This window comes from Diceros bicornis, chromosome 8 (assembly GCF_020826845.1).
Source record: "Diceros bicornis minor isolate mBicDic1 chromosome 8, mDicBic1.mat.cur, whole genome shotgun sequence".
Classification (NCBI taxonomy): Eukaryota; Metazoa; Chordata; class Mammalia; order Perissodactyla; family Rhinocerotidae; genus Diceros; species Diceros bicornis.
This window is the reverse complement of record NC_080747.1, coordinates 63673112-63686823: the sequence shown is the minus strand read 5'-3', so window position 1 is coordinate 63686823 and position 13712 is coordinate 63673112. Positions and strand designations below refer to the sequence as shown.

At 38.1% G+C, this 13712-nt stretch overlaps 1 protein-coding gene across 8 annotated transcripts in view; it reads right to left on the bottom strand.

The window, feature by feature from the left end:
• FRAS1 (Fraser extracellular matrix complex subunit 1) overlaps positions 1-13712 on the bottom strand; it is a 420704-nt gene that overhangs the window by 94288 nt on the left and 312704 nt on the right. For all 8 annotated transcript variants that reach the window (XM_058547329.1, XM_058547330.1, XM_058547331.1 and 5 more), the window contains 4 exons: positions 13511-13543; positions 6126-6254; positions 4897-5022; positions 2469-2716 (listed from right to left, as the gene is read on the bottom strand). In XM_058547329.1, the coding sequence (XP_058403312.1) occupies positions 2469-2716; positions 4897-5022; positions 6126-6254; positions 13511-13543 (536 nt within the window). The remainder of the gene's footprint in view (positions 1-2468; positions 2717-4896; positions 5023-6125; positions 6255-13510; positions 13544-13712) is intronic.

The following is a 13712-nucleotide window of genomic DNA, read 5'->3' as shown; positions in this document are numbered from 1 at the left end:
GGTATCATCTTCTAGTTACATTTACTGCTATTTTTTGCTTATGTATAGCCATGCTATTGTTTTGTTGATCTTCTGTCTGGCCCCTCGGTAAATTTTCCTTTTATTTCTAATACTTTGTCAAGAGATTCTTTTGGATTTTCTTTATAGTCAGTCATAGCATCAATTTTCCTTAGAAGTTACACATCTTTTCTTACATTTATTCCTAGATATGTGTTCTGTAATGTTATTGTAGATAGTATCATATTTTGAATTATTGTATTTTTGGCTGGTGTAGAGAAATGCTATTAGCTTTTTAAGATTAATCTTATATCATCCTCCCCATATTACAGATGAGAAAACTGAGCCCTAGAGAGTTAAGCAACTTGCCAAGGGTTACTACGTTAGCAAGTGGTGAACGTGGATTAAAACCCACCCATTATAACTACAAAACCCACACCATCCCTTCCCTACTTGTTTACTTGCAGCGCATAGCAAACTGTATATAGGAAACCACCATTAAGAAGGAAATCACACAGACCCCATTTTTGCCTTTTGTTTCTCCCGACATGATGTCACCCTCTTGTAGTTAATGATACTGTAATTAAGAACAGGCTCACCTGCTCCTATCCCTTTAGATTCTGCTCCATTTGTGACCAGGATTTCTGATGGCTTTTCCAACCTTTCCGGATATTCACTGCAGACTCACTAACTATGCATATTTGGAAAAATTTTCCCTATGACACTAAGTACAAAATTCTTCTACAACCCCCAGAGAAAGTTAGTATATAACTTAGCTAAGTCTTTAAAATATGCTATGCTTTCAGCAGGCTAGAATAGTTCTTTTGGAGTCTTTCTGCTCTAGTGGGTAAATTCATATTCAATCAATTTCTGAAAATACATGTTCAGTTGCCAATGGGCTTGCATTTTGATATGCAGCTTATAATATGCAGTTAATGGGCAGGAACTGCTCCTGGAGAGCTATTTTGGTCTGTCAAACATTTTTCAAGCCTTGGTGATCTATTGATTAAATCTGTATTCACACATTTTTATGAATTCATGTGTTTCATAAGATTCAAAAGACCATAACCTATGGTAAAAATCACCTGTCAATTAAAAAAAAACAAAATCAAAACTGTTCTGAAGCTATAGTAGGCCCATGGGAAGAATCAGAGTGAAATGCAGTTTCCCATAATTTAAGAAAAGACAATTTGAGGGGAAAATCTATGCAAAAGCAATTGAAGCCCAGGCCAATGCTTTATCTTACATGCTGGCTACTATTCAGGACTACACTTTATAGCCAGACTCTTCAGCCCAGAAAAGAATTACTTAAAACTATATAAGGTTTAAAAAAAGGCCAGGTCACTGGTTGGAATTTTGAGACTATTAAAGGAAAAATTCAATACTAAGAATGATTACCACTCAGATAATCATTCTTATTTTCAAGGCATTTATCAAAACTACTCATTATTATGTTTACATAGAGAATTTATATTTGTTTACAACACACATAACTGAAAAATAAAATTAATTATCCTCATTATCCTTAGCTCCAGACGTAAAATCAAAGAAAGAAGATGAGTTTAACCAGGATCACTTATTAAGTTAGGGCCAGATGAGAAACCTCCCCCGCCCCCCAGGGAGTTCCTGAACCTACCCTTGGTCCTGTAACCATATGCTTCTCTTGGGGTATGGGATTGGGGGGGGTCAGTGATCTTGCCTAGGAAACCTGGCAGAGAGGCACTGCCAAAGCAGTGTGCCCGTATTCCGTCTAGAGCTGGGCCTGAGACAAAAGCTGACAAAAAGTGGGTTTCTCTCAGAAAAGTGGGCCATGAAATACCATCACCTATTAGTCATTGACCTGGTAAGTTCTTCTAAAATGATCTTTCCCTAAAATTCCCATTTGAAATATTACGAACAGAGCTTAAAATATGGGGACTTGGGCTTTTCTGACATTGGCACTGTTTCCTATGATTGACAATCACCCATCTCTATACATACTCATTGTGTTTTCGTCAAAGTTTTGCTCATTCACTTGTCTGCTCATGAGACACTGAAGCAGCTGGAATAGAGTGTAACTATTCCTAAGAGTAGAATTATGGAGAAGTTGAGAAAAAAATTCTTTCTTTTTTTTTTGTGAGGAAGACCAGCCCTGAGCTAACATCCGATGCCAATCCTCCTCCTTTTTGCTGAGGAAGACTGGCCCTGGGCTAACATCCGTGCCCATCTTCCTCTACTTTATATGGGACACTGCCACAGCATGGCTTAACAAGCAGTGCGTTACTGCACGCCCAGGATCCGAACCAGGGAACCCCGGGCCGCCACAGTGGAGCACTCACACTTAACCGCCTGCGCCACTGGGCCGGCCCCAAGAAAAAAATTCTTTACACGGTCATATACCTGATGCTCCAAATACTCAGCCATACCATTGCTTTTTAGTCAGCCTGTTGGAGGCTGTGATGGAGAACAAGAAGACAAATGTAAGAACTTACAACATAAGCAAGGTGTGACCTCGTGATGACAGCTGTGGTTTTACTCGCAACAGTAATGCTCAGGGAGGCACCAGCAGCCAGCCGAGGCCCTCGGTCCTCTGACAGTGACACCTCCACTCTCACTTCCACCGTTGTGGCCGAGGTGCCATCTGTGACTGAGATCTCCATGCTGTCTTCCCGGGCATAGGAGCCATCGTGTAGATACTGCAGAACATTTTTCTCAATATCCTCATATGTGAAAGTGTCACCTTTCCAGAATAAAACAAATTGCAAACCAATTACTTCTGGGAATAATGCTTTTCATTTATATAACACCTTTGTTCTCAGGATTTCAAAGTACACATAGGGTCATAAACTCTGGGAGTTGTAAGCTAATTAGTCCAACTACCTACCCATTATAGGATTCCCTTTACATTACCCTTGAAAAAGGGTGATTTAGCCTGCCCTTCAACACTTCTCAAGGTGGGAGGCTCACTGTTTTACAAGATAGCTAATTCTGCTGGAGATAGCTCTAATTTTTTTTTAAGTTCTTAATCATATTGAGCCAAAATCTGCCTCTATCAGATCCATTCATCACTCTTAGTTCTAGAGAATAAAAGACAAACCTTTATTCTTTATGGTAGCCCTTCTAGAATTTAATCTTGATACTGAAATATTTTTGAAAAAGTTAAGGAAATAGATTATGTTTGATGAACCTGTAAGAGTTCTTTAAGTGAGAGTATAAGGTTGTTTTTAATTAAAAAATATCTAAAAATTGAAAAACAGACGAAGTTAGAAACTCAAATTGTGTAAGTCTAGAGTACTGATTCATGATAGATTTGATAGGTGTTGTGTGTAAAAAGTTTCAAGGTCATACAAGTTCGGGAAAAATGGGTTTAAACAAAGTTTAAAATTAAAATTTTTTAAACTGCAGGATTTATTAGAATTTTAGAATCTTTAATACACAATATTAAAGCTTCTCAAAATTGGTTGGTCATGGAACACTTTTTACGAGAAATGCCACTTAGTGCCATGGGCCCCCAAGATTCTACAGAGCACAGCTAGGGGATTGGTTTTCTTGGATGTTATATTCAACTCTATTTCCTGATAGATTACTGACTCTTATAATTGGTGTTATATAATGAAACTAAAGAAATTATTCATTCTCTGTATTCGTCTTCTAAACCTTCTCTTTCAGCGTTGTGTTACTGTGATTTATTGGTGCTAGCGGCATTGTGCCTAAAAAAAGTAAAAAACTATTTTACAAACATCTTTAGATCTCATATATTAATTACACAACTATAGGTTAAACATAATGTTAAAGAAACTGGGCTATGACTGTTATGTTCCTAAAGTAGTTCCCTCAGGATGCTAGAATTCTATTCCAATGACTTTACTTTTGTTCAGTAAATTTTTAAAAATCTGCCTATGTGACTCCCAAATGCTCATTGGTTATTTTTACAAATTCAATGTACTTTCAAGGTCAAAGACTTGTCCCCCTTCCCTCTGCAAGGATATTCAGAAGAATGCATTATTACATGCCTATTAGGAATTATATAAAGGTTTAAGAAGGTGCAGATTGTCAGAATAAGCACATATCACCCCAAAGTGAATACTTTGAAAGGGCTAATATTCACTTTGTTATATAAGGGTTGACTATTAAAAATTAGATTTAGTGGTGTTCTTCGTGCTTTTTTGTACTTTTTAAACATCAACATGTATTATTTTTTATAATCAGAGACAGCGCAATAAATATTTTGGAAAGCTGGTCACAGTACCACACTGTTACACCACATAGATAATACTTAAAAAATGTGCTCCATTTTTTTTGGGGGGGGGGTGGTGAGGAAGATTGGCCATGAGCCAACATCCATGCCCATCTTCCTCTATTTTGCATATGGGATGCTGCGTGGCTTGATGTGCGGTATGTAGGTCCGCGCACAGGACCTGAACCCGCAAACCCTGGGCCACTGAAGCGGAGCTCACGAACACAACCACTACATCACCGGGCCAGCCCCCGTGGTTCCTTTTTCTACGGACGAAGATACATGTAGTTTACACTATCAGAGTTGCAGTGCTAAAAATATTGTGAAGATTCACATACCAAATTAAGGAAGACAAGTTCATCTCCACTAACACACTATAGGAAAGTGGCAGCTGACTACGCATATGAGGTTGTTCTCAACGAATTTACTCCAGATTTCAGAAACCAACCAATGTCACCTACAACTTGAGGAAACAGCTTCATAGTTTTGGGGCACAGGTGGTGGCGAAGAGAAAGAAGTCCCAAATATTTCAGCCAATGGACTAAACACTAAAGGTTTTTCCTTTCTAAGTATCTCCTCATAGTTTGTCTCACAAAGTTGCTTTACTTCTTGTCTGAGACACATAACACTGACTGTAGAGCAAGAAATCCTCTGAGCAGGCCAAGGACAGAGTGAGCAGCTACCTGTGGCCATGGGCCCTTGGAACTCAGCCGAGTACTTGAGCAGCATGCCATGCTGTGGAGGTTTCCGAAGCTCAAAGAAGAGCTCTTCAGGTGCTATCTCAGTATCTCTCACTACCAACTGCAGTCCTGCAGGTAGGAGAATAAAGCATGGTGAGAAGATACACACATTAAAAATGGACTGTATACTCTATACATTAAAGCCACAGGCCAGGCTGGAAGGCATGTTGTGGGTAACCCGCTGGTTATAAGAAAGCATTGTTTAATTCCAGTCAACCACAAAAAGAGTGAAAACTGATTAAACATAGTCAATTCCCAAATTACAAGTAGGGTCTTCCAAAAGTTAACTTACAAGTGGGTAGTTCTGACTTCAGAACACCTTTTTCCTTTCATACAAATGAGGGAATGGAAGACCATAAAATGTTCACTCCTGACTGGTAAGGTTAGGTTTTCTTCCAGAAAATACTCCCAGAAACTGTTTTTGCTTTTTGTTGTTTTTTCCCTTCTTCTTTCTCTGAATCTACAGAAGGGTCAAGTTATGTTAACAATGGCTGCTCTGGCCATCACTGAAGTGATGAAGAAGGATAAAAGTGACAGTTGTCTTTGTATAGACGGCTGGTTTATAAGTTGGATGATAATTAATTTTAAGCCAATACCCACATGTAGAAACTGGTTAAGGATCTGTTAGCATACCTAACAAAAATCATAATATCCACTGTTTGTTCTTAAGCTATTCTTGGTAAAAGAATAAACTTCTAAAGAGTAAGTATGTTAATAGGTAAGTAAAATCACATACAAAATAACTGGGCCAACTGTAACTCTTCACAACTTCTGAAGCTTATTGTTATTTGTCATTCTTTCTGTTACTCTTTACTTTCTCAATAGAAAACAAAAGCAGTCATTGAAACTGCTCCCGTCTATTCTCCCCTCTGCTCTCTGATACTTTATATTTTAGTGATGGCAACAAATCAAACTCTTGGAGGCTGGAAAATAAATTCTGGGTTGTATTCCATCACTGAGCATTGGCCTCTGACGGGCTTATTTCCTTCTCTCTGTGCTACTTCTATTTGCATGGAAATGGGCAGAGGGAAGGATATAGATGACAATGCCAGAAACTTCTGGAAGAAGAGGTCACTACCTTTTGGTAACCATTAAGAGGTTTGAACAGGGACTGTTGCTGAAATATGGTCCCATTTCCAAAGTCATGTTTCTTTCAGGTTCCCAGTACTTACCTACAGAAGTGCTGCCTCCTGGGCTGACCTCAAGCAGTGGAGCTGTGACCTGGAACGCTGCCGGTCGATCAGTGGGAAGTAAGTGAATGGTGAGGGCCATCTCCGGACTTGTGTGCTCTCCATCCGAAACTAGAAAGGGTAAACACCCACACCCACACACACACACACACAAATCAACTTGTAGTCTGGTCACCTTCAGGCTATTTCCATAAATATGTAGCTTTTTTAGATTACCTTAACACTGTGAAGAGATGCTTAGAAATGGAAAAAGTAAGCAAGCGAGATACTGTGAGCTATTCTAATAAAGATTTTTCTACCGAGTTACAAAAAGGCTAAAGGATCATAATAAGCCATCCTAAGAAGCAAGTTTCACAAAAATGTGATACTGATAAATGTAAGTGGAAAGGAAAATAATACAAAATATGCACTCTTAGATGATGCTGGTAAACGTTTTTATTTATGGAATTATTTTTTGATTCAATGTGTTCTTTCAATGTTCCAGAGAAATATTTTCTTTCAAGAAATGTCTTAGAAATGACATGTCTGTGTCTCATTAGATAATAATTTTTTAAAAGGACAGAAAATACACATACAAATAAGCCTAATGACAGATATTTGGAAGTAAGCAGACCCGTTTTTACCTGGTCATTATGCACAAGGCAATAAATGGAAGACACTTTTGTGAACAAAACAGTGACCTTGAGATTTTATTTCCCCGGACTGTCTGACATCCAAGTGAACACTGATCACCTGAGGGAAATAAAAGCAGAATTGCCTGGCCCTTGACTCTTCTTTCCACTTTCCTACCTTAATATACCCTCCCTTCTCTAACAGCCTGGTTTGGAAGAATACTTGTACCACCAACACATCAATGTGTTCATTTGTAGGGGCTTTGAGAAATCCGTGCTGTTGATTATTTAAAATGTGTGATATGCGTGCATATGGGCTGGTTATAAGAAAGTAGCTACCTTCTTCACTTTCTTCTGGACTTAGTAACAAGTCACTAGAAATCTGACCTCTACTTAAGCAAAATAAAGCATTGCTCAGTGACTCCTAGAAATGAGTCCACTCAAGTTTTATATTTGCCTTTTCCCTCAGAATAGATCTAAAAGATATGGCTGGATTTTACAAGGTATACTCCATGTCCTAGAGAAGTCCCAAAATAGCCGACTGAAGGAGAAAAGACATTATGCCCGTGAGAATAAAGGTTTTATAGCTCTGGTCATCTGGTCAAATGTCAGAATTATCGCCACTGCTTCTTTGTTTAGGCTCAATTTTCTCCTCTCTGGATCATCAAAGATAGAGGCAGATGATTCTTAGCTTTTGGGGGTTTGGGGACAAATATACAAACTTTTCCATAAATTTCAGTGGATTCAAGATTCTCTGAAGTCCCTGGAATCTAAGTGAAGAAGCCCTATGTCAAATAAAAATAAAATAATTGCAAATAAATAATTTTATAGGGCCGGCCCTGTGGCGTAGTGGTTAAGTTCAGCGCGTCCTGCTTTGGAACCCAGATTCACGGGTTCAGATCCCAGGTGCAGACCTACACCACTCATCAGCCACAGTGTGGTGGCCACCCATACATAAAAAGCAGAGGAAGACTGGCACAGATGTTAGCTCAGGGCTAACCTTCCTCAGCAAAAAATAAATAAATAAATAACAATAATTTTATTTTTTTTTATGTTTTACATTGATTTTATTTTTAAGTCGGGGGGGTTGCCTCAGGGAGCCTTCAATATCATTACTTTACAGAAGAGGAAAGAAAGCGCCCTAAAACTTAAAGAGCTCTGGTCATATGACACAGCTGTCAGTGCGACCAAGGTATATCCTTGCCTTTGTAAGTAAACGGAAGAAAGCTATTTTCTGGTACATACTACATATCAAGAAAATACATCACACGGGTTCAGGGTTTTTCAAGCAAATATTAAGAACTTACAATCAAAATGTTTGCAATTACATGTCTAGCTCTCTCTTTAAGCAATGTTTCTGATTTCTCTGAGAAAGGGTCAAACTACGTCTTTGGGTCATATGCTTCCTGTGGGCACCACTCACCACATGCGTTTTCCTTGCTCAGGACAGCTCTTCAGAGCATCTGTGCTTGTCTTGAAGCAGCCAGGTCAGGCATATTAGCTTTCCTTCTCATCTTGGCTGATTAACCAAATGAGATGTTCTCCCTCACTCTATGGGTTAATGTCAGGGCTTGGGTTTATTGCTGCTTTAGTTCAGTATCTGCCCAACTGAAAGTTCTCTCTCTCAAAACTCTCCTAAAGGAGATGACTTCCTTCCCACCAGATTCCAAATTTTTTTCTCCTTAAAAAAAAAAACAACCTCTTACACCCTTCACAACAATTAACTCAAAATGGATCACAGACCTAAAGATAACGTAGGAGAAAACCTAGATGACCTTGAGTATGGTGATGCCTTTTAGATACAACACCAAAGACACAATCCATGAAAGAAATAATTGATAAGCTGGACTTCATTAAAATTAAAAATTTCTGCTCTGTGGAAGACAATGTCAAGAGAATGAGAAGACAAGCCACAGGCTGGGAGAAAATACTTGCGAAAGACACATCTGATAAAGGACTGTTTTCCAAAATGTACAAAGAACTCTTAAAACTAAACATAAGAAAATAAACTCAATTTAAAAAATGGGCCAAAGACCATAACAGGTACTTCACCAGAGAAAATATACAGATGGCAAATAAGCATATGAAAAGAAGCTCCACATCCTATGTCAGCAGGGAAAGGCAAATTAAAACAGTGAGATATCACTACACACCTATTAGAATGGCCAAAATCTGGAACACTGACAACACCAAATACTGGCGAGGACGTGGAGCAACAGGAATTCTCATACATTGCTAACAGGAAAGCAAATGGTACAGCCACTTTGGAAGACAGTTTGGCTGTTTCTTACAAAACTAAACATATTCTTACCATGTGATCCAGCAATCACACTCCTTGGAATTTATTTATCCAAAGAAGTTGAAAATTTATGTCCACATAAAAACCTGCACATGGATGTTTACAGCAGCTTTATTCATAATTGCCAAAACTGGGAAGCAACCAAGATGTCCCTCAGTAGGTGAATAAATAATAAACTGTAGTACATCCAGATAATGGAATATTATTCAGCGCTAAGAAGAAATAAGCTATCAAGCCATGAAAAGACACAGAGAAACCTGAAATACATATTACTAAGTGAAATAAGCCAATCTGAGAAGGCTACATACTATATAATTCCAACTATATGACATTCTGGAATAGGCAAAACTATGGAGACAGTAAAAAGATCAGTGGTTGCCAGGGTTGGGCGGTGGAGGCAATGAATAGGCAGAGCACAAAGGATTTTCAGGGCAGTTAAAATATTTTATGATATATAAATAATGGATATATGTCATTATACATTGGTCCAAACTCATAGAATATACAACACCAAGAGTGAACCCTAAGGTAAACTATGGACTTCGGGTAATTATGATGTGCCAATGTAGGTTCATTCTGGTGAGTGATGTTGATAATGGGGGAGGCTTTGCAGGTGTGGGGGCAGAGGGTATAAGGAAAATCTCTGTACCTTCCTCTCAAGTTTGTTCTAAACCTAAAAGTGCTCTAAAAACATAAAGTCTTTAAAATAAATTCTTAAAAAATCACTCAACAATAAAAAAAAGAAACCTCAGGCAGAAACAAGATAAATTAATTTAAGGTCAGCCCAAGGTCTATTTCTTTTACTCTGTATAATATGTTCAAGGATCACTTAACTTAAAATTCTGGAGAAGTTAATAGTTAACCCCTTCACCTATTCAAGTTTTCAGGTAAAAGTTGAGGCTTGGAAACCAAACTGGCACACCACCATGACACTTGTTTTTCATGACCAACACAAACACAGACCACGCTAAACTAAATATCCCATACTCAGTCTGAAACTTGCATTAAAATCCTGGTTCTACTGTTTCCAGGTGTGGAAACCTGGGAGAACTGCTTACTCTAATGACCCTTAATTACCTCAGGTTTAAAAGGCTAAAAATATTACTATAAGGATTAAATAAGACAACTATTGTAAAATGTTTTGTAAATGTAAAATATTATAATCTGTTTATATTATTACTGATTGTACGAATTATTTAGAAGTCTGTCACTAGAAGTGAGTTGATACTGGGTTAATATCAACAACGACACAACACTAGAAAAAGAAATAATAGACATCCAAATCAGAAAAGAAGAAGTAAAACTGTCAGTATTTGCAAATGACATGATATTATATCTAGAAAACTCTAAAGACTCCACCAAAAAACTGTTAGAACTAATAAATGAATTCAGTAGAGTTGCAGGATACAAAATCAATATACAGAAACCTGTTGCATTTCTATACACTAAAAACAAGCTTTTAGAAAGAAAAATTTAAAAAATAATCCCCGGGGCCGGTCTAGTGGCGCAAGCAGTTAAGTGCACGTGCTCTGCTGTGGCGGCCCGGGGTTTGCCGGTTCGGATCCCGGGCGTGCATCGATGCACCACTTGTCAAGCCATGTTGTGGCGGTGTCCCATATAAAGTGGAGGAAGATGGGCATGGATGTTAGCTCAGGGCCGGTCTTCCTCAGCAAAAAAAAAAAGAGGAGGATTGGCAGATGTTAGCTCAGGGCTGATCTTCCTCACACACACACACACAAAAAAATCCCCTTTACAATTGCATTAAAAAGAATAAAATACCTAGGAATAAATTTAACAAAGGAGGTGAAAGACCTATACGCTGAAAACTATATAACATTGATGAAAGAAATTGAAGAAGACACAAATAAATAGATATTCCATGCTAATGGATTGGAGGAATTAATATTGTCAAAATGTCCATATTACCCAAAGCAATCTACGGATTCAATAAAATCTCTATCAAAATTCCACTAGCGGGGCCGGCCCCATGGCTTAGCGGTTAAATGCACGTGATCCGCTACTGGCAGCCTGGGTTCGGATCCCAGGTGCACACTGACGCACTGCTTGTCCGGCCATGCTGAGGCAGCATCCCACATACAGCAACTAGGAGGATGTGCAACTATGACATACAACTATCTACTGGGGTTTTGGGGAGAAAAAGGGGAAAAAAAAGGAGGATTGGCAATAGATGTTAGCTTAGGGCCAGTATTCCTCAGCAAAAAGAGGAGGATTGGCATGGATGTTAGCTCAGGGCTGATCTTCCTCACACACACACACACAAATTCCAATAGCATTTTTCACAGAAATAGAACACACAATCCTAAAATTTGTATGGAACCGCAAAAGACCCCAGATAGCCAAAGCAATGTTGACACAGAAGAACAAAGCTGTAGGCATCATGCTCCCTGATTTCAAACTACATTACAAAGCTACAGTAATCAAAACAGTCTGACATTGGCTTAAAAACAGACACATAGATCAATGGAACAGAATAGAGAGCCCAGAAATAAACCCACGCATATATGGTCAATTAATTTACTACAAAGGAGCCAAGAATATACAATGGATAAAAGACAGCCTCTTCACAAATGGTGCTGAGAAAACTGGATAGCCACATGCAAAAGAAGAAACCTGGACGTCTATCTTACACCATACACAAAAATTAACTCAAAATGGGTGAAAGACTTGAATGTAAGACCTGAAACCATGAAACTCCTAGAGGAAAACATAGGTGGTAATCTCCTTGACATTGGCCTTGGCAATGATTTTTTGGATTTGACACCAAAAGCAAAGGCAACAAAAGCAGAAATAAACAAGTGGGACTGCATCAAACTAAAAAGCTTCTGCACAGCAAAGGAAACCATCAACAAAGTGAAAAGGCCACCTACCGAAAGGGAGAAAATATTTGCAAATTGTGTATCTGATAAGGGGTTAACAAAAAATATATAAAGGACTCATACGACTCAATAGCAAAACCAAACAATCTGATTAAAAAATGGACAGAAGATCTGAATAGATATTTTTCCAAAGAAGAGATACAGATGGCCAAGAGGTACATAAAATGTTGCTCACATCACTAACCATCAGGGACACGCAAATCAAAACCACAATGAGATATCATCTCACACCTGTTAGAATGACTATTATCAAAAAGACAAGAAATCAGTGTTGGAGAGGATGTGGAGAAAAGGGAACTCTTGTGCACTGTTGGTGGGAATGTAAATTAGTGCAACCACCAAGGAATACAGTGTGGCGATTTCTCAAAAAATTAAAAATTGAACTACCATGTGATCCCGCAATCCCACTTCTGGGTATTTATTTAAAGAAAACAACAACACTAACTTAAAAAGATATCTGCATGCCATGTTCATTGCAGCCTTATTTACAAACACCAAGATATGGAAACAACCTAAGTGTCCACTGATGGATGAATGGACAAAGAAATATATATCTATATATAAATATAAATTATATTAATATAAATATATATATGCACACAATGAAATACTATTATGGAATATAGTATATAATGGAATATTATTCAGCCATAAAAAAGAATGCAATCTTGCCATTTGTGACAACCTGGATGGACACTGAGGGCATCATGCTAAGGGAAATAAGTCAGACAAAGACAAATAAGACATGATCTCACTTATATGTGGAATTAAAAAAAAAAAAAAAAACCCCGAGCTTATAGATACAGAGAACAGATTGGTGGTTGCCAGAGGTGGGGTTGGGGAGTGGGTGAAATGGGTGAAGGAGGTCAAAAGATACAAACTTCCAGTTATAAAATAAATGTCATGGGGATATTATGTGCCAATCATTGTTCTAGGAGCTTCACATGTACAGTCATGTGCTGCATAACAACGTTTTGGTCAATGACGGATTGCATATGTGACAGTGGTCCCATAAGATTAGTACTCTGTAGCCTAGATGTAGTAGGCTATACCATCTAGGTTTGTGTAAGTACACTCTATGATGTTCGCACAATGATGAAATTGCCTAATGATGCATTTTTCAGCACGTATACCCATTGTTAAGCGATGCATGACTGTATGTAATTGTTATTTATTATCCCCATTGAAAGATGAGGCATTCAGGCACAGAGAGGTTAAGAAACTTTCCCAGAGCATGCTGAACCCCAGGCAGTCTGGATCCAGAGTCTAAGATCTTAACCACTATTACTTCTTTTTAATAGATATTAGTACAAGTTGAAATTGGGCTTAAACAACACTAATCCTTAGTATCCTTGGTGGATTATTTTTTCCTCTGAATACAAAGTTAAGCTATTACTATTTAACTAGCCACGCGATTATTTTAGAAGAAACTTGTCTTACATAACTTTTAAGTAATTCTTAGAAAACAGCTGAAAGGAAGGATGAAGGAAACAAAAAGAAAGGACGAATAAGGAAAGGAAAATTTCCATTTTCTACTAAAATTGAGATTAAAATATTCACCTGTGAAGTGGAATTTCACCGATTCTGAGAGACCTGAAAGAAGAGAAGAGAGAAAATCAGTATACTAAGTATTTTTGGGTCAGAAATAGATGGGGAAGGTACAAAATATGGGGCAGAGGATAGAAAAGTAAATGATGTTTTAATCTAAACTGTTATGGTTTAAGGAAAGATCATCAGTTCATTTGCTAATATTATGTCGAAT